The following is a 26,168-nucleotide window of genomic DNA, read 5'->3' as shown; positions in this document are numbered from 1 at the left end:
CATTAGTAACCCTTCATAGCGAAAACAGATAGTGAAAACTTCTGACAACATTGTATGCAAATTAACTTATTTTCCAAGAAAGAAAAATGATGTATTCAAGAATGCCTATAGAAACACTCTGAATTTAACGGTTTACTGTACATAACACCTAAGTTACGGTGCGTAAGTGTCAGGTACAGTAAACAGTGATTTTTTTTTCATTACTACCCCCGTCTTCTTAGGAACATGATGAGGAATTAAATGCAAAGCCATAACATTTGCCAACGCGTGTATTAGTGCCTCACACCCATTTTTGTCTGCCAGCGCTTGCTGCGTGGCACTACGCAGATTATTATTCACAGTTTATACTTTCGACACTACAGGCATTGATTATAGGTGGAACTGATGATGCACATTGGCAAGTGGGAGTGCAGAAGCATGCAGAAGAAACAAAAAATGTAGGTAGTGCTGTCTTTCAACCAAATCTTGATTCGTATCACATGCGCACACAAAAAGCTCTAACATGCAGAAACTAGATGAAGTCAGAGAACCAAATTTTAAGTAGCCACATTTTTTAACGAGCATTTGCGTATAACTACACTTCTATGATATGAAGACGTTACGCTACCCACACCGTCATGGTGATGTACAGGCTAACAGTTATAAATTCATAAATGGTTGCTAAATGACACTCGATAAATCATTTAATTACCATTCTCACTTGCTTACGTACCACAGTTATTTTCTTTCTTTTAACAGGAAATGCGTCGTGATTAGATGGGACACTATCCCAACACAGGTCTCTTTAAGCGATGTTCCAGAATCTGGGGTGGGATGAACAATACCTATTGCAGGAAATTACCTTGGCAGGTGCTTAAATAGAGAGGTACAGTTGTGTAGAACAAACCAGTTGAATAGTTAGTGAGGCCAAAAAAATGCGCACTAGGTGGTTTTCTACTGAACCTTCAGAAATGCTAAACCAAGGCGACAGACGTGAACGAAAGGAAAGTGCAAGACACACAGCGGTTGTATGTGCTTTACGTCTTTTTTTTTAATATTGTACTCCCTTCGTGCTATTTTGCCATTGCTAATATTGAACCACCTTGTACAAGCTTCTATCATGGTCAGTTCTATTACCGTTGAGCCACATGCTCAACAGGTATTCAATACTATCTGCAGGGGTCAGTCGATCAGCTAGCCGCAGAATTAGTACAGAATCATGTGTGATCTTTAAGATTAGCTTTATTACCCATGGTTTTCACATGCACTCAAGAAGAGCTACTGATGCGATAACATTTAGCTTTATAGTATGCATTGTCGAATTTAGCATGAATGGCAATGAAAAGATATCAGATTAAGCTGTAATTCTTAAGCTGCGTCCGATTAAGCTGCATCCATAAAAAGTGTTGAAATTTGATTCACGATTTCAGCTTGCGATTCATTCCAAAGAATGTGTTACCGGCTAGCAACATGCTGTAATGAAAGCCACGAAGTTCCAGCTTGAATGAGCACCATTAACTTGTTGTTGCGTTGATGCTGTCATTAAATGAGGAGATCATATGAATATCTCGTTTTTAGAGCCATTAGAGACCTCTGGGTCACCTGGCCCGATAAGGGACGAATCTCGCTAAAGGCGAACGCGGCACAAGCAGCCAAATAAACGCTACGAGCGCGCGATACGGTGCAGCAGCCAACTACTGCGAGGCGCCCGCCATATCGCCCGCTGTCAAGAAAAAAGAAAAAACAAGCTATTTCCGCTTCCTCTGCGAGTCACACCGTTTGTCCATTTCCGCGATTAGTTGACTGGGCTTCCACAACAAAAAAAAAGAAAGAAAACACGCAAAAGTGAAACTATCTTTTTGCAAATTCAGTGAGTGTGCAGTTTTTACGCACAAATCAGCACAGCATTCCGAGTAACAAGAACTTTACAACAATTCGATAGCATCGTTAATGTGTGAAGAGAAACTACCGAAACCTGAATTCGGACGTCTTTCAGTCTTCCTCTGCGTGTGCGAGGAAACTTAAAACATTACGTCAAGCTTTACCAATAGAATTCTTCTATGAGTACTACCTCCTTTCAAGGTAAATTCCTCGCGCCGTGATATCCACGTCAATCGGTACAGCAGTCAGTCACGTTCGATGCAGAGTGACGCGAAGTTGTGTGACGCGCTTTTCTTTTTGGTTTCCGTCGTTTTACGTGGAAGCAGTCACAGTGGCTGCTCGATTCCCGTTCCTTTAATATTGTTGCGTCCAAGCGCGTAAAAGGTGACGCGGGGATCAATAAAAGAAGGGTAGAGGGGAACGACGACTGTGCAGCGGCTATTCCTGCTTTTCGTAGCCTGCTGTTTCTCATCTCGTGCGTAGAGTACGCACCAGTGATGCCGGGCGTGTGACGGCACATCTCTTCTCGATGGAGCAACTCTTCGCGAACAATCTGCCGTATTGTTGATGGAAGGTCAACACACAAGCTCGTGTCTACGCTTGCCACCGTTATGACATTCGCCAAGCGACCGAACTTCGGTATTATCCATCTCATATTCAGCGTCTCAAATGTCCTGCGGTGGCGAATGACGTCAGACACGAAATTCAAGCTTTCTTGGTCGATCTAAGAAATTGTAGACGTCTTCGGTTACTCGTTTCAATTAATGTCCAGCTTTGTCATCTTCGGACATTTGAGAGTTGACCATTTTACGCAGTTTGAGCACTTTTTCAATATAAGTCGTACAGGTCTCGCCTGGACCCTGAGCGCTTTGCGGAAATATCTGTTTAGCGCGTTTTTTTTTTGTTTTTTTTTGCACTGGAGTCTCCAAAACACGCTCTGAGCTCCTGGACTAAAAGCTCCCCTGAAGTGAGCATGTCTTCGTGATTCTCATACCAGACGAGCGCTGTGTCGGCAAGGAAAAACATAACATTACACAATTGTGCAGCCCAGTTCCAACCGTTATAACGGCTCCCCCTTCGGTAGTTCGTGAGCCACTCGTCGACATCTTCTCCGGCTTTTCCTCCGAAAGTGAGTGGCATCCGGTAGTACCGCCACGTAAAACCCGGTGCTGGCCTTGGAGCCGCGTCAGAGCCTTCGGAAACCTGGTGGCAGGCGTCTTCAGGCATGTCAGGTGAGAACGGCGGAAGTCCGGCAAGTCGAAGGCTCCGGCGAAGTTGTAGCAGCGTAGGCTCCGTGGTTATGAGGGGTTACGCAGCACTTGCACCAATTTGTTACGAGCACTGGGAAAAGGGGTTTATTTAGGCATGCAACAGCAGGCTACGAACAGCAGGAATGGCCGCTCCACAGTCGTCGTTGTCCTCCTCCCTTCTTTTCTTGATCCCCGCATTCCTTTTACGCGCTTGGACGCAACAATGTGCATTTTTAGTATGTTCATGAATCACCCACTGACTGTCGAAATTTTTGAAGTCACTTGACACTGCTTTTATTGCGATAGCAATTATATGGACACTTGAACCGGATTTCTGCCGTCGGCGTCGTCGTCGCCGTCGTCGTCGCCGTCGCCGTGAGGTTCCCTATAGATAAAATCTTCGCCGCGCGCCGTATGCCCGAGAGGAAGCGTGCGGGGACGCGCGCTATCACGGAGAGCGAACGCACTCAATCTCCCACGCGCAAGCAAGGAAGCAGGAAGCCAGCGCCGGAGGGAGCAAGGGGTGGGGGGGCGCACTTCTCTGCCAACAACCGCGCTCGTCGCTCGCTCGCACCGTCTCTTATCTCCACACGGCTCTGACCTTTAAGCGCCGTGCATTTGCCGCTCAGTTTCCGTTGAAGCGATAGACCGCACGTACCTTCGCCCGCTGCGGCGTATGCTTGCTGCCAGCGTTTTGACAGTCGTTGTCTGCTGTCATTCAGTGTGATCTCTTCGTGTTTGGGCGCGCTCACACCACGCTTGTTCATTCAGTTCGTAATAGTCGGGCCACATTTTTACGTGGTCTGACGTGCTTTTTGTGGGCACAAGCGCAGGGCTTTATTAAAGCCCATTCGTTTGATATCTATGTCAGAATGGTTGGGAATGAGCCACGAGATCCTGGCGAAAGTTACGGGATGTCACGTGTCTATTTTTGACGTGGTTTGAAGTACGCGACGTGCGTGCTGTAGTGTTTCCGTGAGACGGCGTTAGCTGTAGTTGCCTCGACGGGGCGGCCGGAACGCGTGGCATACGGGGTAGGCCAACGGCCGAGGGCGCGGAGCGCCGCCGTAGAAGAGAGGACGTCCTTGGACGGGGACCAAACGTAGACTGAGATTTAGGTGCACGTTAAAGAACCCCAGGTGGTCCAAATTTCCGGAGTCCCCCACTACGGCGTGCCTCATAATCGGATTGTGGTTTTGGCACGTAAAACCAAGAATGTTTTTTAATGTGGACTGACGTTTATTTCAGCAGATGGAAAGGGGAACACTGCACAGTACTCTTACAAGGATGGTCGCGGCGTGGCGCTAGCCATCAAAACATTCCGAAGCTGAAACTGAGGATATAAGAGGTATCGCCGCCTAGCTTTGGCGTTTCCCGTTCGTTTGATATTCATGTCAGCATGGTTGGGAATTGCCAATGGGCTTGCGAAAATTACGTGATGTCACGTGACTATTTTACACGTGGTGTGAAGTAGGTGACGTGCGTACCATCGCAGAGCTTCTTCGAAGCCCGTTCATTTGCTATCCATGTCAGTATGGTTAGGAATGGCCCATAAGCCTGGCGAAGGTGACATCATTTGACACCCTTTACCACATGGTCTGACAGACCCTATGTGCGTACCATCGCATAGCTTCTTCAAAGGCCGTTGGTTTGATGTACATGTAAGTAAGGTTGGAAATTACGCATGGGCTAGCGAAAGATACGTGAGGTCACGTGACACCCTTTCCCACTTGATTTGAAGTACGCGACGTGCGTTGCATCGCAGAGGTCCTTCGAAGCCCGTTCTTTTTATATCCATGTCAGTATGGTTGGGAACGACCCATGAGAGCCTGGCGAAAGTAACGTCAGGTCACGTGACACCCTTTCGCGCGTGATTTGAAGTACTCGACGTAGGTACCATCGCAGAGCTACTTCGAAGCCCGTTCGTTTGATGTACATGTCAATATGGTTGGGAATCATGCATGAACCAGCGAAAGATAGGTGAGGTCACGTGACAACATTTCCCACCTGGTTTGACGTTCGTTACGTGTGTACTATCAATAGCTTTTGCGATTCCCGTTCGTCTGATATACAGGACAGTATGGTTGGGAATGACCCATGAAAGCCTGAAGAAAGTTACGTGATGTCACGTGACTCTTTCACACGTGGTTTGAAGTACGCTACGTGCGTATCATCGCATAGATTCTTCAAAATAGGTTCGTTTGGTATCCATGTCAATATGGTTGGAAATCATGCATGGGCCTGCGAAAGATAAGTGAGGTCACGTGACAGACTTTCCCACGTGGTTTCATGTTCGCTATGTGTGTACCATCACATAGCTTTTCTGATTCCCGTTCGTTTGATATCCATGTCAGTATGGTTTGGAATGACCCATGAGAGCTGGAAGACAGTTACGTGATGTCACGTGACTCTTTTTCATGGTGTTTGTAGTCGACGTGCGTGCCATCGCAGAGCTTCTTCGAGGCCCGTTCCTTTGATATCCATGTCAATATGGTTCAGAATCATGCATGGGACAGCGAAAGATACGTGACAGCCTTTCCCACATGGTTTGACATTCGCAATGTGTGTACCATCGAAAAGCTTCTACGAAGCCCGTTCGTTTGATATCCATGTCTGCATGTTGGGAATTACCCATGTACTGGTAAACGTTGCGTGATGTCATGTGACTCTTTTCACGTGGTGTGAAGTACGCGGCGTGCGCGCCATCGCAGAGCTTCTTCGAAGCGCGTTCGTTGGATATTCATATCAAAATGGTTCGGAATCACGCACGGGCTAGCGAGATATACGTGAGGTCACGTGACAGCATTTACCACCTCGTTTGACGTTCGTTACGTATGTACCATCGCATAGCTTCTTCGATTCGCGTTCGTTAGATATCCATGTCAGTATGGCTGGGAATGACCCTTGAGCCTGGCGAAAGTTACTTGATGTCACGTGACTCTTTTCACGTGGTGAGAAGTGCGCGGCGTGCGTGCAATCGCAGAGCTTCTTCGAAGCCCGATCGTTTTATATTCATGTCAGTATAGTTCGAAATCGTGCGTGGGCTAGCGAAAGATGCGTGAGATCACGGGACATCCTTTACCACGTGGTTTGACGCTCGCTACATGTGTACCATCGCATAGCTTCTTCGATGCCCGGACGTTTGATATCCATGTCAGTGTGTATGTGAATCAACTGTTGCCTTCCGAATGTTACGCAAGATCACGTGACATTCTTTACCACGTGGTCTGACGTCCCCTTCGAGGGTACTATCACAGACCTCCTTCGAAGCCCGATCAATTGATATCGGCCAGGTCAATATGGTTGGGAATCAGCAATGGGTTGGCGAATGTTACGTGAGGTCGCGTGACACCCTCTTACATGCTACCTGAGCTGGCCTAAGTGGCTATGATCGCAGAGCTTGTTCGAAGCTCGTTCATTTGATATCTGTGTCAGTGGGGCTTGTAGAAAACAAAATGAGTTGTCACGTGACGTACTTTTCCGCCTGTTTTTATCAGTTGTATAAATAAAGGGTTTGTTGCTGGATGCCACTTTGTTTTAATGCATGTCAGCAAAAACCATTAAAAAACCATCAAATAGCTGCGTTTTGCATGACCTGTTCACGGCAGTAATATAATATACACACCAGTACATTATTTCGAAGATGTATCGCGCGTGAAAGGCGTTTTTATTGTCCCATGACAACGCTCTTAAAGAAGTCTCTTCAGTTAAGTTTGGTCGGCGCAAAATTATAACATTTCACCGTTGTTTTGAACTTCCTATAACGCCCCCGCAAGTAGACCTTTACTTTGGATTAAATTCACTGACGTCAGGATTAAAATACGTGGCCCATAGATTAAGTTAGTTGGCACTGGGATTAAATGTGTGGCGCATGGATTAAATTCACTGGCGCTTGGACTAAATAGCTGGCGCTCGGTTTAACTTGAGCGGGAAAACCTGTAGTTGTGACACCTGCAACGCCACTGGCGCGCTCATCATGCACGCGTTCTCAGACGCACCACTGCAGACTAAACCCGCTAAACGAACGCGTAAAGCTAAACTTTCCTATTGCTTTCAATACGTCGCCTGCGCTCGAGACGGACCATCATTGTCGTTGTTCCTAGAAAAGATAGCTCCTGGACGGATAGTACCCACACTGCTCCTCCCTCTTTAATGAGGTCGCGGGCTTTCCCCGGAGCACTGCTGCGATAACGCCCCTTCCCAGATGGACCCTTGCTTCAGCGTGCACGTTACCACAACCAGCACGGTGAGACGAGTGACGCCCATGTCAGACATAGGTCTTCCAGATGACCGCTGGCTCTCAAACAGCACAGCTTCCTGGACGCCTTGACACATCCGTCGACCACTGGTCAACATGTCCAAGCAGGCTCATCCAGCAAGAACACAGCCTTCGCGTGGTTTGTTCTGGGGTCAGTGGCGCTTCACCAATTGCGGGGTGCATGAGGTCATATCCTCATATCCTGTGCTCATGCATTGGCAAGCTGAGGGCAATTTTCAGAACGCAGATATCTCGTATTGAGGAATGATTCCGCTGTTCACTTCCACGTCTGTGCGATCCATGAAGGCGTTCATCTGGAACCCGGTGTTCGTTCGCGGTGATCAACCAGCACGTAGGTTCAGCAGCCGCTTGTAGTTATAGGATTGTTCCTCACTATCTCGCATCGAAGCAGCCCACCCTGCCCTTGTCTCTGTGGTCCTGAATCCAGTCAGGCAACTGTTCGAAGGAGTGGCTGCTGCCACTGCCATGCTCCTCGAGCACAAGCCTACAGCTGAGGTGCAGTTGGCATGATTGCGGGAGGTGTGAAAAGTAAGCGCCCGCAGCTTTGCCGGGGCCGCATGGGCAGGGCATCAGTGTGAAGTCCCAGTACCGAACCTCGGCTAGCCTTTATTGCTGCTTGTTTGCTTGTTCTCTATATCATGGAGCGTGCTCACTACGAGGTATTGGCCTAGAAGCTGGCAGATAAACAAATGGAAGGGGGGGGGGGGGGGGAGATAAAATTTGAGAGCTAAATGTATATACAGCAGCCGTTTCGTGCCACACCTTGCTTTATATGTTTGTTTATACATTCTCGTGAAGTCGCCAAATTTGTAAAAATAATTGCGCCCTGATGGACAGTGCCCAGAGGGATAGCTCACACAGGTTAGATGACTCTATGCCCTCCTTCAGCAATAGCACTACTTACGGCTGTTCAAGATGTCTCAGCTTAATACATAAAAAATGGTCCTGGACATCATCATCATCAGCAGTAGTCTGGGCCAAGCACATCCACGTTCGTGCTCGAGCGCGATCAGTGTCCCGTTAGCCTCTCATCAGCGTTGGCCTCGGTCTTCACAGGGGTGCCGGGAATCACACCTGCTATTAATCTGGGGGACCTGAGCTCATCGTCGCCGGCACTCCCGGGGAACTGGTGAGGATGACATCGAGAACTCTGCCACCGGTGCTCCCGAAGGAGCACTGTTTTACATTCGAAGGGCGCGAGAGCTCCTTTACAAGGCTTTGCTGTCCTAGGTGTACGATCAACTCTGATTGGCATACAGCTGCGACGGTATCTTTTTCAAATGTTTGGTTGTCTGGCTGCTCCCGGGGGGATATTTGATATATGCTACATACGTTATTCGCGCTTTCTCGTAATAAACTTTAGTTTTAAGAGTCGATCTGTTTCTTGTATTTTTCGTCCATGCGTCACCGTCCGTCATTGCGCTGTTGTACTTGTCAAAATGAAGTTCTACTAACTTGCTGGACTTGCTACACTTCTCACTAGAACGTCTTATCGAATGATCTTTCATTGGTGACAAAAAGGCTATGTACATATATGTCAAGCATGTAAAAACATGGGTGATATCGCGAGTCTCTCTGTGAAGATATCTTGAACATTATTGTGCTTTCTACCAACAATCATACTAAAATTGTCGATACATACTTAACAAAGCTCATAGACAAATGCCAGCAGGTTACCTGTAGACTGTTCATTAAATAATACAAAGGCGTGAACAGGACAGGAAAGGACCAGCAGAACCAGCTTTCTGTCTTTTTCGTGCCCTTTTAATTTATTAAACATATTGAACCAATTCACCCAACATCGAGTTCGTAAAAATACATATTGAAAGAGAGGAAAGACAGTGAAGTTAGCCAGGTGAGTTTCCAGTTTGCTACCTAGCACTGGTGTAAGAGAAACTGGGTTGAAAAGGAGGGTAGAGAGAGATAAAGAAAAGGAAAACGAAAAATAAATCAGTAAGGGCGTGCTCATCGTAGGTGCTCACAGAGACCAATGGTTAACAAAAAAGCGCAGTAATGCTTTCACGGCCTTTTGTGATGAATACCGCCTGTGCTCTCCTAACAGCTAGTGGTCTCAAATTCCTCGCAGGTTTCAAACAAATTTTTAAAGATAACTTCGCCCTTCCAAACGTTTCGACGTTCCTGCGTTATCTAACAGCAATAGCTGCGATATCTGATAACAAGCATGCCCACATTTATTCAAGCTGGCATCGTCTTCCTATTATTGTGTTGGACGTGGTGCATTGTTCAAGGTCAGTGCTTCTTTTTGTACCAGTGCCAAATATTTGTTTATTAGGAGTTTCTTCCCTCGCCTTTTGTGGCACATTACTCATTCATGTGCGGGTTTATTCAGCACTCTGCCACTACCACTATTAAAAGGGTACACAAGGCGTACGACATATATAGAGGGGTATGATAAATAGCTTGAAAATGGACCAACAGCCTGCTATCGTAGTTGTGGAAGTCATTAAACGGTACGGGGAAGTACGAGAAAGGGACAAGTGAACGCTCGAAATACAAGTTGCCTGACTCACTAAGTACTGTAAGATTTTTAAATCTCAAGTGACAACTACTAAACATTTACTACAGCATAAGACATCCTGAAAACGGTGCTGTTGGACGCCGAATAACTTTTCGGTGTCGGTCGCCCTCATGTGCAAGCTTTGTCCTTCCCCAATCACAGACAGGATTTCGCAGGAGCACCCGTCGTGCCCTGTGAAGACGTATCGTAATAAAAAACATGGGACAATCAAAATGGAATTCAGCAACTTGGGCACCGATATTTTGCCAGGCCTGGTCGTAGGCTGTGGAGGTGGTCGCATGAGGTAATGACACCAATCCACTTCTGAGGCCGGTGATCACACTCATCGGCGCCGAGTGCCTAGCAAGCAGTGTGTGTTATGTTTGTGTCCTGGTTTATTTTGCAACAAGCCAGACTTCGGACTGGGTGATTGTGAACGCTGCACTCCTTTCCGAATGGGGCCTGCTTCGAGCCTTAGCGTTACGCTGCTACTGCTGGCACAGCTCAAGTTTCTCCGCAGCAACACGGCGTCCACGAAAAAAAAATAAAGGGCACAGGTTCGCGTACTTGCGCGGACGTTCAAAGGAACCGGGCGCAGCTACTGGTTGAGAAGCCGAAGTCGAAGGTTCGTCCATCGGAGTGTATGAGAGAACTCACCGAAATCACCGCACCGGCAGGTGGCACCGCGACGCGCAGCGTTATATATAGACCAGCCACACAGTTGCTGTTCCCCGGCAGCTGCAGCTTGTGTAACCGTTTTATTCACCGGGAAACGCTTGCGGTGAACGCTCTGCGCGAAGGCGAGATTTCTGGTACTTTTCTTTTTCTTTCCCTCGCATATGGTCGGCACCGCCGGTGCCACGGACTATATTATAGCCACAAAAATATGCTGGCGGAGACGCTCCTCGACTTTGTCGCTTCGCGTTCTCGTTAAGGCGCAATCAACGCAACTGTAGTTTATGGGAGCGACTGCGAACTTTGTCGAGCGTGGTGCAGAGCATTGTTCTTTGTGCACTGAAACGAGAACGTTTGCAAAAAAGATGCGCAATCGTCGCTTTTCCTGCACTTACAAAGTTCTTCTTCGGGACTGCCGGAAACAGAATATGTGGCCCCTACAACGCTTTCCATTTGAAAACGCGTGATTTTCGGCCGACGTTTGACGTTGCATTCGCACGCTTTCACCTTCGTCGACCGAAATGACCGTTGCTGAACGTGTTGCCTTGCCAAACTTTTGCCAGGAAATCACAACAATTTAAAACACATTTACTTTTGGCAGGCTTCTCTGACGTATTTCGGGAGTAATCCCCGGAACTTCCGAATAAACGCGTATTTATTCATTTAGTTATATGACATATACAGTCATATATGATATCATATACAGTCACATAATGTCTCATATTGAAACGAATAAATTACTTTTTGAAAACCAATACGGCTTTCAGAAAAACCGATCCTGAAACACCCAGTTGTTTGAGCTAGTAATCGATTTTGAGCACCATCCGAGCGCCATTTGGTGGTGCTTCACGGAACCCAGCGGCGTGCGCCTCCCGTTGATTGGTTGTGACCACGTGACTTTTTGTACCATTTCTGGCCACGCCACCGGATTTCCAGCTTCATGAGTCATACAATGCTTTCGTATCAAAAAGCTAATGCTTTAATATGATGCAGCCGCGCAACAGTAATCCATGATGGCAGGTTTTGCCGCACAAACTCTGGGACAAAAAACACGTGAAGAGACTAGATACAAGTGCAAAGATTCAACTAAATGGTATTGGTTGGCTGGGTTAGAGGAACCCTGAAACGATTTTGACTATTTTGTGCAAACGTACCGAATCAGGGTAGGTCCTTCTGATCATTAATTGGCGCATCTAAGTGTTCCGCGTAAAGGTTTTAAAAAGGCACATGGCTACTGATCGCAGCACGCCACTCGGCTGAGTTTTCAGCCACCCCTGACCAGGTGACGTGATTTGCCTATATGACGTCAGTAAGGCGAGCTATCCGATTGACTGCCCAGGGCGTGTCATCGATAATATTTCCAACATTATGGTGAACAAATGTTGTTCGTAATAGATGAAATGTTAGTTAATTTGTTTCTATAAAAGAAAGTAACACAAAGAGAATGCACAAGGACAACGTATCCCTACACTCAAGCACTTCCGGCACACCAGAAGTGTCGTCTGTTACAACGTGCTCCGTGTTGAGCGAACTGTGCGGTCCGTGTTGGTCTCGATCTATTTTTTCGCGAGCACCATTGGTTAGCCCTTGCGCAGTGGGCTGCAAATGTAGCGATCGGCGACATCGTATCCCTCTGCAAGGCAAACATGGGAGCGAAGTGGCTGCAGTGCTAGTTGTCGGTATCCTACCAGCACCATCATCTACGCGTTTGTGGCCGTCACTGGACATCGAAGGATTGCTATATACCACAATAGTGTTTCGCGTGTCCGGTATTCGGGTAAGCGCAAGCTGACTGGGCATGGACATTTTACGGGATGAGCGGAGGCGCAAACGTGAACGGCCTGGACGGCGCAGCCACCTGGTGGCACAGATCTCAACCAAACACAGAACTAATATAGCAGGAATCAAGTGTATTCTACTTTGCTTCTAGTGTAAATATTTGGCAGGATCGTAATCGTGAACACGTTGTTTTTCAAGATGTTTCAAATGTTTACAGTTGTTTACAGTAATATTACCTGCGCCACCAGGTGGCTGGACCATACAGACCGATCGGGCCGCTCACGTACGTCTGCGCTAAAGCTCCTTCATCACAGCAATAGTAACATGGAAGGTTTAGTTCACGCCTCAATTCATCCATCAAAACGCTCAGCTCTCCTGTGGTTACCGTAATACCGGAAACGCTCGGCAATGCGACAGAATGCTTGTAACGCACGCTACTTCGATAGCTCTCGCTTGCGATCGACCGCCAGGCGGCTGGTGGAGAGGTTGGAGAGGCTTTGTGGGCTGGCTCCAAGAAAACCGGAAGTAGACGGCACGACGTTCCATCATGACGCAGAGCCACTGAAGCCGGAGCTTAGCCCCGATCGCTCGGCGAACTAGTTGAGGAGAAACAGCATGGCTATGAAGGAGAGTAACTTGCTATCATCCATAGCTCTCATAATGTGAGACGCTTCACACAAATTGTGGTGCGAATGTTTTGCTGTAGCTGTACCCTACTAGTCTACAAAACTTGTCCGAACCGTTTGTCAGAACCGTGTCCGAACCATTTAAGCAATATACAGTCGTAATATGACGTGTATCTCGTTAGGTTACTGTGGAATGACAAGAAAATAAATTCGAACTCATCTCACGATGGCTGTCGATGGTAATGCGAATAGCAATCGATCGATGCAGCGACAAATCATATTCCTGGAGCCAAGTTTATTTATCACTTGAGGTGGTAATTATGACACTTTCTTTATTTCGGCTTGTTATTATAGATAACGCAGTTTTTTTTTTCGAGCGTGAAAGAAGCCCCCGAACACATTTTGCCGCGTGACGGGCCGCTCGAGGCACCTTGCATGTTTTCGCGGGCATCTTTCACGCTCGGAAAAACACTTTTACGTATTTCGTATTCAGCAACACAGGGAGTTTCTCATGTTGCTCTGCAATTTTATCATTGACACTTTTCATCTGATTATGATAATTGAGAAGTTGATTAATCCACACTAATTAGTTAACTAGACAGGATGTAAAAAATAATCTCGTGTCTACAAGCGATGGCAAACAACGTTACCTTTGTTCGGTCCAGCTACGTAGCATTTGCATATTTTTAAGTTCGGCCCCAGTTAACAGAAACAAATTGCTGTATTGTGTGAGTGAGTCGGACAGAGTTTGGTTTGTTTTATGCCATAGCAATGATATAGACACACCAGGTGCATTTCTGCCGTCGGCGTCGCCGTGAGGTTCTGTTAAAGTCCACGGGCGATAAAATCGTCGTCGTGCGCCGTTTGCTTCATGTGCGAGTGAAATCGTGCGAGGGTGAGCCGGCGAGCGCGGCTCAATATCCTGCACGCAAGCAAACGAAGCGGGAAGGAAGCGCGCCGTCTTCCAGTCGCGCGTTTTATTCCCCGCCGCCCGATTGACCGCGCGCCCCTGCCGGGCCGCAAGGGTCCGAGGGGAGGTTAGGGAAGGTGGAGGCCGCGGACTACGCCACGCGCTACCACCGGCGCGGCTGTATCTTGAAAGCGATCTACAGCGGGGGCAGAGAACTTCCTCGCTGCACTGTGTTTTCGTGGCTTAGTTCGCGTCGATGCGAGCGCTGGAGGAAGGTGAATTCGCTCGCTGCTGCTGCCGCGCTTACTTATACAGCGTTTTGACAGCGAGTTTCCGCGGTCATCGAGTGAGATGCGTTTATGTTTGCTTTTGTGCGCGTGACACCATGCTTGTGAATTTAGTTCGCATGCCTATGTTTACAAGATTAAAAGGCGGATGAAACTACTTTCCTTACTTGGTATAGCTGTGCACTAGTTCGCTATCGCAATCGACGCTCCGCCTTTCGGGCGAAACTGCGGCTATTTTTCCATCTTATGGAATAGCAATTGTTGCAAAAAATGTGGTTGATCCCTCTTATATAGGAATCGGTATAGAACACGAAAGTGAAACGTGTCTTCACAGAAGTAGTGTAATGTTTATTGCACATTGATATATAATGTCTATTGGTGTTTTGTGGCTAAAGCGCCCTTAGGCGTTGATGCACCCACGCTGACGCCTGGTGGCACGTCTCCTCCATCACGACTACCAACGTCGATGACCATGAGCAACCGTCGTGCATATGGAAGCTGCACTACGCTGCACACGCTAGCACAACGCGAAAGACGAAGCACGTAACTGACACACTAATACAACGCGCAAGACAAAGCATGTAACTGAATCGTCACCGAGTCAAATCAGCGCGTACAGCGCGTCGTAATTGCAGCCTCCGCGATCAACTTCAGAAACATTTTCAGAGCTAATTGCGGAGGCCACGCTCCGCTGTGCTGAGTACGGTGAACGCCACCTAGGTAGGTGGCGTTGGTAGTGCTTCTTGATGCCAGCGTCCCTTCGAATGCTGGCATCGAGGCGTCGTAGTGCTGAGACCACCGAAGCGTTCACTGTCGGTGCGCGTTAGTGTCATAATGCAGTACTTCTCTTTTCTGCTCTTAGGCGGCGGCACCGCCCCGAGCAAGAGCGCGGGTACACGGAGGAGTGTTAGATATATAAGGCGCGTCTGTGTAGCTCTCTGCAAATGCGTTTGTGGCGCAATGGGTTAAACGCTCGGCGATCTATCGTCGCGGACCGAGAGGTCGTGGGTTCGATTTCCAAATTTTGCATGTTTGTGGAACTTTTTCTTCTGGTTTCTTTCTTTGTATTATGTTCGTGTACATTGTAAGAACGTCATATCCGTGACGGAAATACGTCAGTGAAGTCTTGGTGGACCCCGGCATAAAACACTTTCGTGTTAAAAGCTTTTTCTCTGCGCTGTCCTTCATTCTTGTGCACATACATACCATACCCATACGCGTGCTTGTAATTTCCGGTAAGTATATTATTGGATGTTTATTCGCGGCAGGTATATCGAGTTCTCTTACTTTGCATGAGTGTGGGGCACCCACTTTAAACCTGCAAAGGTAGAGACAACAAACCCTGGAAAGGTTATGTTTATTTGGAAGTGCAGAAATACTAAGGTAAATGAAAATGAAAGGTTGTGACCAACAAAAGATCAGGCTCCTTGGATTACCTTATTCTTCTCGCTCACTCAACCGGTAATGGTAGGTTACACCTTCCCTTTACGCTTTACTACGCTTTACAACATTTGTGGTTCAAAATTTTTCACATTTGTTAGTCGCAGGGATTTGTTATTTTTTTTATATATCTGCAAGAGATCGGACACTTTGGTGACAGATTTTCCCATGCTCACATCATCTGTCAAACGATGAGACACGCCGTCATATTGAGATTTGTTCCTTTCCCATCACTTCAGCATGCAAACACAACGAGCACAAAGTCAAGTGCTATCATCATGTGGGCGTCCCCGGAGATCTGTGCCCAGGAGTGAAGAGATGGCCATGCAGCGGAACGAAGAAAAGGTGTGCATGTGTCCCGGGAACATCCCAGAGGTGGGACGGCTACTGCGTCCCGCACAGAGACTGCGGTAAGTACTATAGGTAAACGCTGTCTACTATAGTCTGGTACAGGAGTAGAAGCTGTGGTGAGACGTGAGACGTTTCTTGTGCCACATATTTATTTTATCGTCGCTCTAACGCAGACAACCACGGGACACTTCGGTGTTGCCCGGATGTACTTCTCCCGTGCTCTGACTCGAGCGCGCGGAGCTGCGGAGGCGCAACTTCGCCGTCGTCGTCAAAACTCTGACAGCCCGCCATAGGGCCCCTCCTCTATAGCGATAGAGCCAGAATTAGATAGAGCAATGTCTAAGAGCCGTCAATAGTTCACGCGGAGTTGAAGTGGACTCGCCTGGCATTCGTAGATCCCTTGTTGTTGGCGAATATGGTGTCGGTGTCGAGGAACGCCGGCTTAATGCGGTAGATGGGGACGCTGTCCTCGCGTCCATTCAGCAGCAGGACGAAGTGTTTGGGGCAGCGCTTGATGACCTGGAAGGGTCCATGGTAAGTTGGTTGTAGTGGTGATCGGACTGCGTCCTCTCGCACGAAGGCGTGTGCACTCACGGAGAGCACGATTGATGAAGGATGGTCGTGAATGTTGGCGGGATTGAATGGGAGACACATCTTGCATGGCAACTTTGAGGCGGCTGGCATAATTGCCCACGTCGAACGTTGGTACCGGCGAAGAGGAGTCGAAAAATTGGCCAGGAAGCCTTAAGGTAGTGCCGAAAACGAGCTCAGCAGACGAGCAAGACGCGTTAGTCCGCATCGCGCTGCGAAGAGCAAGAGCGACGAGTGGGAGATGCTCCGTCCAGGGCATGAATGGTCGTGACGCCATGAGCGAGACTGAGCTGGCGGTGGAATCTCTCAACCGTGCCGTTAGACATCTGGTGGTAGGCCGTCGTTTTGTTGTGGCTGACACAAAGCAATCGGGATAAGGTATCGAAAATTGCGCAGTCGAATTGACGACCTTGATTTGTTGTGATGGTCGTGGGAACTCCGTAGCGGCTAATCCACACGGTTATAAAGCCGCGGGTGACTAACTCTGTCGTGATACCACTGAGTGGTAGTTCCTCAGGCCATCGCGTGAATCGCTCTATGCATATCAATATATTCGGCTGTTCTGGGATGTGGGCAAAGGGCCGACTATGTCAAGGTGCCCGGGACCGAAGCGGGGATCTGGAGGCCTGACGGTACTGTGTGGCGTTGAACTTTGGTTTGCTAGTACTTAAGACAAGCACGTGTCCAGCGACGGACGTCAGTGTTCATGCGTGGCAACAGGTATCGTGCAGTGACGAAGTGTTGAGTCGCATGGATGCCAGGGTGTGACATGGAATGCAAAGCATCGAAGACGCTGCGGCGAGAAGATTGTGGAACATAGGAGCGAGGGCAGCCGGTAGAGACGTAGCAAATCAAGGGTATACCGAAGCCTGGAAGGTGCCCTTCTTTGAAATTGGGGGAGTTGTCTTTCAGTCGTAGGGCCTGAAGTTCGTTTTCCTCTCGCTGTACTATGGCCATGGCTGCAAAGTCCACTGGTGGGCGTTCATCGACAGTTTTGTTTACTTATATTCGGGATAGTGCGTCAGCAATGAGGTGGTCTTTGCCACTTATATGTGGGATGTCGCTCGTGAATTCCAAAATGTAGACATGCTGGCGGATCTCGCGTGCAGTGTGGGCAGAGTTGGTATTGGTCGAAGCGTATGTGAGTAGTTTGTGGTCGGTGAGAATGTAGAATTCCCGACCTTCGAGGAAGTGGCGGAAATGTTTCACAGCCAAGTATAGGTCACCATAATTTCGTGACCGAAAGTGCTGTAATGGCGCTCGGATTGCGAGAGCTTCCTCGAGAAAAACGTAACCGGCTGCCACACTCCAACCTCCAACTGCTGCAGTAATGCTCTGACGGCGACGTCCGAGGCGTCAACTGTTAGTTACGTGGGGGCTTCGGACTTCGGATGCGCGAGGAGTGTCGTGTTGACGAGAGCTTCCTTGATGGAGCTGAACGCTCTCTCGGCATCGTCTGGCCCGGAGATGGGATCGTTCGGTTTCGTTTGACCAAACAGGAGTGTGTTGAGTGGTTGCAAGATGGCAGCGCAATGAGGAATAAACGACCGGTAATAGTTGGCAAGGCCAAGAAATTCACGCAGTTTCTTCGTAGTCGATAGTTGTGGAAACTGTATTATGACTTCCACACGAGCCGCAGGAGGAGATAGCTTGCGGAAATCAACATGATGACCAAGGAAGTCTAATGTAGAAACACCAACCTCGCTCTTCGGTCCGTTTACGAGTAGTCCATATTTTCAGAGTCGTGCGAAATCCTGACGCAGATGAAGCTCGCTATCTTCTGCGGACGTGTTGAAGACGAGAATAGCGTCGATGTATGCGAAACAGCTCATCAAACCACGAAGAACCTGGTCAACAAACCGTTCAAACGTTTGTGCGGCGTTTCGTAGACCGAATGGCATACGTAGGTATTCATACATGCCAAACGGTGCTATAATCGCAGTCTTCGGTACGTCGGAAGGCTCAACAGGTATTTGGTGGTGTGCCTTGACTAAGTCTATTTTGCTGAATACGGCGTAACCGTGAAGTAATGCTGTAAAGTCCTGGATGTGTGGTATGGGATAGCGGTCTGGTACCGTCACTTTGTTGAGAGCGCGCTAGTCACCGCACGGTGTCCAGTCACCTGAAGGCTTGGGCACCATGTGTAACTGTGATGACCAGGGACCAGAAGAGGGGCATATGTACCCGAGTTCAAGCATACGCTCGAATTCTTTCCATGCAGTCTTGTAGCGAGCAGGAGCGAGGCGACGAGAACGTGCAAAAACCGGCGCTCGGAACAGATCGGAAAATTCTTCGAGAAGCGTAGACCACGGTGGGGAGACTTTGGCATGCGCTTGCACCAGAAGCAAGGGTGGTAAACATGATGTGATGCCTTGAACCGTTAGGTGCGTCTCGGAATCCAGGAAACGGCTGTGTCGGAGGTATACCACAAGCTTGAAATGCCAAAGAAGATCCGCACCTCTAACTGGCACGCGTACATCGGTGATTAAGAAAATTCATCTAAACGTGCTTCTCAAGTAAATGTCAAGTGTGAAAGACTTCTGTCCATAGGTCCGTGTGGCCGAACCGTTAACAACAGCTAGTGACAGGTGGCGTGGTGTGGCGTGGTCGATGCTTTTCCAATGTATGAAGAATAACGGACACTTCAGCACAAGTGTCAATGAGATATCGCACCTTTTTGACACGGTCGGTGACGTGGAATAAGCGGCTTGATGTTGGGCCTAAAGCAGTGGCCGCCTTCAGTGCGTGGCTCGAGCGTTTCCGGCAAATGCACAAGGTTGATGGCACTGACGATCGCGTGCTCCGTAATGTTGGTGGTATCAACACACGTTACAAGGAAGACTTGGCGACCTGTCGTGGGTGCGACTGTGGCGTTGATGTGGTCACGCGCTGCGTTGTTGGTCTAGTTTGAGCAAGTTGAGCTTGGTGGTCAGCTGCTCTACTTTGCGGTTGAGCTGCTCGTTAGCGTCAGGAAAACGGTCTGAGTGGTTGTCGCGGACCGGCGCTTCTTATGATGAAACGCGTGGTCTCTCAATGGCAGATAGCATGGGGGCACCGACATTCATAATCTTGTCGGCCATCTGTGCCAAGGCGTCGAGGGATTCGGAAGAGGGAACACTCAAATCATCCGCACCTGCTCAGGAAGCCGCTGCAGGAAGAGTTCACGTAGAATCGATGCGTCCAGTGCAGCAGAGTGGTCTTCGACGAGATTCCGCGCGTGTAACCTGCGAAAATAACTGCATGCAATAACGCTCAAATCTTTGCAAAAGTAGTTCATTCACGGATGCACGACTCGTCCACGTCGTATCTTCGGCCAGGGGCTCTGTTCCCTCCTCTTAGGCGATGCTGATAAAGCTGGATTTACACAATGGACGTGATCGCGGACGAATCAGTCATGTGACATCTGACGCAGAAGCTCCGTGGGCTTTCGGTTCCCGAGTTCCGCCGCGATGAGCAGCTGCTGCAGCCTGCACTGTTCTGCCTCAGTTGTTAGCCGTATGAGTTCCGTCTTTAGAATGTCGTACTGGTTTTCAGGAGGCGGAATGCGCAGAATTACCCTGACGATGCCAATAACAGCAGGTAGTTTACACACCTATGACGTGATCGGATCTTGCAGTTTCTGACGCCAGGCGGTGTCTTGTTCCAAAGTAACCAAAGTTCGGAGTCGTATTGCCAGAACTCCGGTAACTTGATAGTAGCAACGACAGGGTCCGTTGCCGTGACATTCAGCTTCGCGTCGTTGATGGGTGATGTGTCCATGATCTCCGGGAATGAACGGTACTCAAAGCATTTTGCTGTCTTCACCCGGAAAGCGATGGAGAAGGGATGAGCAGGTTGAGCCTCGGCGTCTGGCCTATGGGTATCTACTTGTGGGGAGACGTGAGGCGTTTCTTGTCCCAAATGTTGATTTTATCGTCACTCTAACTCAGACAACCACGGGACCCTTCGATGTTGCCCGGATGTTCTTCTCTCGTGCTCTAGCTCGAGTGCGCAGAGCTACGGAGGCGCATTTTCGTCGTCGTCGTCCAAACGCTGACAGCCTGCCATAAAGATACAGCTGGCACGAATAAATTAAAAGCGCAATCGTGTCCTTCAGCTTTCGGGACTTCAAGTGCACCCCGACGCAATGTGGGGGCCTGGTATTTCACAGAAGTACTGACCACTGCGGCTTCGCGCTTAGCGAGCCACAAGGCCGCGTCAGCCGTCGCCTTACGTAAACAAGCACGCACGCACGCTGAGGCTGCAAAAGGGCGCCGAGCGCTGCGCGGCAAGGAACACAGCATTGCCCTACGTTAATGGAAACAATTTATTTGCCTCCTACCACTCCCAGCACTACACGAACGCCCGGTCCTGGAGTCACTCGGGAATCATGGGGGCTCCCTCGCCAAGGGCGAAAAATACAGAAAAGCGCGCAGCTAGCTCATCGCTGCGGGAGAATGGCTCCCCGCGACACGACGCTGAGGAAACGTGTTTCAGCGGCTATGCTTCGCACTCTCACGATGACCAATGGGCCTACTCGCGAGAGCTACGGCAATCTCCGTCGGCTCGGGCCTCCGATAAGTACGACTCGGCGTAGTACGACCATGCGCGAGCACTGGGCGCCGCTCTTCGGCTTATCGTTCGGAAAAGGAGCAGCACAAGGTATACGCACTTGCCGTATGTGAAAGGCACCGTAAACGAGCTCAAGTTTGATGATGCCCAAAGGGCCAGCGGACGAGAGGACAAGCACGAACCTATCCTATAGTGCTGTCGCGGAGAGGTCTTCATTCGCGCTCGCTCAGCCGATCGCGCCGGTCGCGCCGCTGCGGCCGGCAGCACGAGCTACACCGACGCAAACCTGTCCGTCGTAAAAGCCATCCCGACAACCGTCCGGTGTAAAAAAGAAGAAACTTAGGGACGACATAACAAGTGAATGTCCGCACAAAGGTGCACCTCCATCCCCACAAGCTTTCGCATCAATACCTGTAAGGCAGGTAAGCAGATAGGCAGGCAGGATGGCAGGGCAAGGCTGGGTAAGGCAAGGCAGGGCAAGGCAGGGCAAGGCAGGGCAAGGCAGGGCAAGGCAGGGCAAGGCAGGGCAAGACAAAACGGGCAAGTAGGCAGATGAGCAGGGCAAAGAAGTCAGGTAGGCTGGAAGGCTAGGCACCGCTTCGGGTTACAGGAAACGACTGTGTGTTCCGCTTCTATATACTGGTGCAACCGGTAAAATTCATCACCACCTTCCCGATTTTGCAGTGCGCTGCGTGCGCAGGAGGGGCATATCGCGGAACAATATGCGTCGTTGAGTAATCACACACTAGAACGCACATTTTTTCTGAGTGATAAGGCGAGTATAGTGACATTAGTCTCACAAAATTATACTCCCACCTAAGTTATTAAATGCAAGACGCGCGCACAGAATTTATACACAGTTTCATAAACAAGGTGAGACAGAGTAGCCGGCAAGTAGCAATACGCTTATTTAGCGCGTGGTTTATTTCACCTCGTACTCTTCATGCAGCTGCGACGATCATATCTACACGAAGAAGGACAACAAGGAACACTGAAATTATTTGTAAGCCTACTGGTTGCCAATGCTTTCAAATGTTTCCACATAGTTGGGTCCACAATGTGCCAAAACGCTTTAGTTATTTCCAGCACTTTTAATCGCATCAACAACTTGCAGGAATGTGATTTTTCTTTTTCTACTTGCTTTCTTTATATCTCTTCTGCTCTGCTCACTGAGCCCCCCACACATCTTCTACCCTTCTTCTGACGCCTGGCTAGTCCAATAGCCACTAGCACACAGTTTTGTATAAGCAACTGCTAGTGCGACGTCAATGATACGATTCTCTATGTTTGCTCGTTTTTTTTTTCTATTTTTCATAAACCTTGAATATCTAATCCAAATGAAGTCTTCAGGACCCACCAACCAGATAAGGTAAGTAAAATTTACGAGATAACAAATAATTCACACTTACCTCTAGTAGAAATTTCAGATCGTGATCCTGTTCATGTCTTTTTTTTTCTCGTCTTCTCTTCCCTCTAAGCTGAGCAACAGGCAGAGGTTCCCACCGCCGCCGGGCACCCACTGGTTCAAAAGGGTACAAGCGTACCCCGGCCTGGCGTTCGGCTTCCTTCAGGGGTGATACGCTTGGGAAAGGAGCCTGCGCCCTGAATTCCCGTCGAAACCAACGTGAGCACGGAAATAAAGTGGTGTCTGGGCCGCTCCCATGGCGGTCATTTCCCATGTAGCGCCCCAAGCACCTGTTGAGGTGGGGGCACCTTCGGGTTGAGGTCAAACACCCCTTTCCAAGCGTTCAGGTCCCATAATGGCCGAGCACCAGGCCGGGAGCGCGCTGGTACCTATTTTACCGGTAGGTACCCGGCGGCACTTGCCTCCCACAACCGCGGCGGATGCTCGTCTACAAGGCCGTCTGTGGTTGGACAAGAGGCGCCCAGAGACAACAGCTGAAATCTCTATTGGGCCCTCTTTCGAGATGTGGACCCCCACGACAGCCGAGCACCAGGCCAGGGGCCAGGGTGCTTGGGGCGCCACATGGGAAATGACCGCCATGGGAGCGGCCCAGACACCACTTGATTTCCGTGCTCACGTTGGTTTCGACGGGAATTCAGGGCGCAGGCTCCTTTCCCAAACGCATCACCCCTGAAGGAAGCCGAACGCCAGGCCGGGGTACGCTTGTACCCTTTTGAACCAGTGGGTGCCCGGCGGCGGTGGGAATCGAACCCACAGCCTCCCGCAGCCGAGGCGGGCGTTCTACCACTAGGCCACGGCTGCGGCTCTGTGTTTTTATTGCGATAGCGATTATATGGACACTACAGGTGAATTTTCTCCGTCGTTGTCGCGTCGAGGTTCTGTGTGAAGTACAAGTGCGGCAGGATCCTGTCATACGCCGTATGCTGTGCGTGAGAGCTGAAGCTTGCGAGGATGAGCTTAGGATGATGCTTACTTGCTGCGTGACCAATATTGCTGGTCACGTGATAAAGGGTCAGCGAGACGTGTAGGGGGGGTGAGGGAGCTGAGCGCAGGTCTCTTCATCTTGCCCGGCCGCGTGTCGCCAGTGCCCTATCGTGGAGGTAATCTTCAGTGGATGAAAAGAGAGTGAATCGAGATGGCTGTTCGTTGCATGTGTGTTGTCCTCGCGAACGTGTCTATTGCTGTAGGTCGCATAATCTCAAGTTTCAGAAACGCGTTCAAGGGAGAGGCAGCAGGAGCGTTCGCTCGCCTCCTTTCCTTGTGCGCTTCAACGCCAGCGTTGTCACAGGGAGCGTTTTTGGTCATTGAGTGAGATCTCTTCATGTTTGCTCGAGCACGCGTGACACCATGACTGCTGATTTAATGCATAAGCGAATGTTTGCTGTAATTTATACAGCTGATAAAACTACGAATCTTACATCGCACTTTTCAATCAGTGTCAACATTTCGCCTTTCGAGCGAAACTGAGACTTATATTTCAAAAAAAATTATCCCCACACTCTGTGTATTGAAAGCCGACGTCACACTACGAAAACCCTTCGTTTATCCATAAGCTAATTAGTGATTCTGGAGGATGTGCGCGGTAGAGTGCCCTGCAGTTCATATTCGCTGGAGGACATGGCCTTAAACTACGCAGTATTAGATTTTTTTGTCAAATTATGCTGGATGCTCTGCGGTGTAATTATTGGAGTCTTCGAGCTTTAAAACAAAGAGGTGGACGTTGGGGAAGCGATAGCTCAGGCTACCTTGTTAGTATGCAATAGTATAACATTTTTTTTTTTTTTTTTTTTTTTTTTAGTATGAGGTATCTTAAGGGGCTATCGTTTTCAGGCGGGGCTGTTGCCGTCAGAGGTGGTGAAGCTACGCCCGGCTGAAGCGCCACCACACTGATTAAACGCTGCAATAAATAACCCAACGTATATTATAATAAAGCTTCAATATTAAAAATAAAGTTGCAATCCATGCGCATATGCATGAATTGCAACTTTTCAGGTAGATTTCAAGAACGAAGCAGGCTCGGTAGGACGGAATTGCAACAATCAGTTGAATAATTCGCAAAAACGAACCAGTTTGTGTTATATTTCAGCGCTATGAAATTAGATAATCCTACAAGTTTTCCCACTTAATTTAATCCAAGCACCAGACAATTTATTCCGTACTCCAGTCAATTTAATCCAAGCGCTATTCAAGTTGACCCAACTGCCAGTCATTTTAATCCAAGCACCACTCAATTTAACCCAAGCACCAATAAATTTAATCCAAACGCCAGCCGAATATTTCCAAACGCCTCTGAATTTGGTCCTAGCATAATGCACCTCAAGAACCTTTGAATTTCAAGGCAACTAAAATTTGGTGAAAATTATAAAGGTTTACGTTTTATTTGGAAATAAAAGGGCAAAGTGTGGGACCCATAGCGTTCCTCCCACGTGACTAATGACCTTTGGACACTTTTCTTTTTTGTATTTTGAGAGCAACTCAGAACACTAATTCTCGCACACAAGTGTGAGGAAATATCAGGATTGGATGGTTGAAATTGTTAGTGACGCAAGCATGATGTCATGTGTATTCCCCGAAATACCAACAAGTTACTCAGTGGTGATCACAAGGCATGGTATGCCTTGGTCACTGGTGAATGTGAATCGGTTTTTCTACTGCCGCTCTCAGTTGCCTTTAATCAATACGTTGTCATTGACGCAAATCAAATTCTCATGAAATTAGCAATTAACTGCATCATACACTTACTGATAGGGCCATGCAATAGTAAGCTACTTGCTATATTCAGTTCAGTGTTATCGCTGTTTTAATCACAATAACGTCATGGATGTCAGGTGAAATGTAAAACGAGATATCTATCAAAATCATCAATGAGCATTTTTGTGCTCCTAACGGTAACTAATATTGCAGATTCATTATTTATCACTATAATTATGAGCTCAGTTCATTGTCATTGTACTTTCAAGCAGAATAGAGGGATAGGAATCAAATATAAAAGTTATTCAAGCCGTGATTCAAGTTTAATAGCTAGGGGGTGCCAGGCATGAGTTAATAGTGATCATGAATCACTCTGCATTATGATTTAGCAATTATAGCAGAGAAATATATCATAGGTTCACCATATGGCGAAGCAATGAATGTGATTGCAACATGTTAGAGTATTACACTAAGTTGAAGGCTCGCAGTCATACAGGCAGTATGAATTGAAGTAAACGGAAGCTGACCAAATAAACAGGAGCTGTAGTGCTACGGGTCGTCTGTTTGAATCCTGTCATTGGTCAATTTCATTTATGTTTAATAATTATAGCCAACGCCTTTCTTAGCGACTTTACCACCACTTTGACGTATCGGGTACGCTTCAAACCTCTTTCCTGGGCCGATCCCGGAGGTAGTGCACAGCCGCGCCAATAAAATTGCATCATTTTCAGGTTTGAGCTCTCTTATTGTGTCGCAATTTTAATATTACGGCTGGGATGATTTAACGTAAGAGACATTCGCTGTCGGCGTATTGTTTCATAATAGTTTGCGGTATGCCATTCTCAAAATACTGAGAAATAATTTTGTCAGGAATGTAAGACATGGTATGAGCAACGTTAGTGATAGAATGGTGTGGCAATATAACCCGCATATA

The 26,168-nt window shown here is 48.3% G+C and overlaps 2 protein-coding genes across 2 annotated transcripts in view; one reads left to right on the top strand and one right to left on the bottom strand.

Annotated features, from left to right (window-relative positions):
• The first annotated feature begins 2,838 nt into the window (after positions 1 to 2,838).
• LOC119458018 (uncharacterized) lies at positions 2,839 to 22,485 on the top strand. The gene is made up of 4 exons (XM_049670643.1): positions 2,839 to 3,092; positions 9,476 to 9,638; positions 15,864 to 16,034; positions 22,461 to 22,485. The coding sequence occupies exons 1-4, from the start codon at positions 3,086 to 3,088 to the stop codon at positions 22,483 to 22,485; spliced, it is 366 nt and encodes a 121-aa protein (XP_049526600.1). The 5' UTR covers positions 2,839 to 3,085.
• A 55-nt stretch (positions 22,486 to 22,540) lies between these two features.
• The window catches only part of LOC125947115 (replication protein A 70 kDa DNA-binding subunit-like), a 10,974-nt gene continuing 7,346 nt past the window's right edge, over positions 22,541 to 26,168 (bottom strand). Inside the window, exon 4 of the mRNA XM_049671472.1 lies at positions 22,541 to 22,636. Coding sequence (XP_049527429.1) covers positions 22,541 to 22,636 — 96 coding nt within the window. The remainder of the gene's footprint in view (positions 22,637 to 26,168) is intronic.

The sequence above is a fragment of the Dermacentor silvarum genome, chromosome 7, assembly GCF_013339745.2.
Source record: "Dermacentor silvarum isolate Dsil-2018 chromosome 7, BIME_Dsil_1.4, whole genome shotgun sequence".
Classification (NCBI taxonomy): domain Eukaryota; kingdom Metazoa; phylum Arthropoda; class Arachnida; order Ixodida; family Ixodidae; genus Dermacentor; species Dermacentor silvarum.
The sequence above is the reverse complement of the archived record's forward strand: the minus strand, read 5'-3'. Positions and strand labels throughout refer to the sequence as shown.

Coding starts and splice junctions, on each gene's coding strand:
- LOC119458018 (XM_049670643.1), top strand. Junction 9,639..15,863: donor GACGTGGTGCATTGTTCAAG/GTCAGTGCTTCT, acceptor CCATCACTTCAG/CATGCAAACACAACGAGCAC. Junction 16,035..22,460: donor CGTCCCGCACAGAGACTGCG/GTAAGTACTATA, acceptor ATCCAAATGAAG/TCTTCAGGACCCACCAACCA.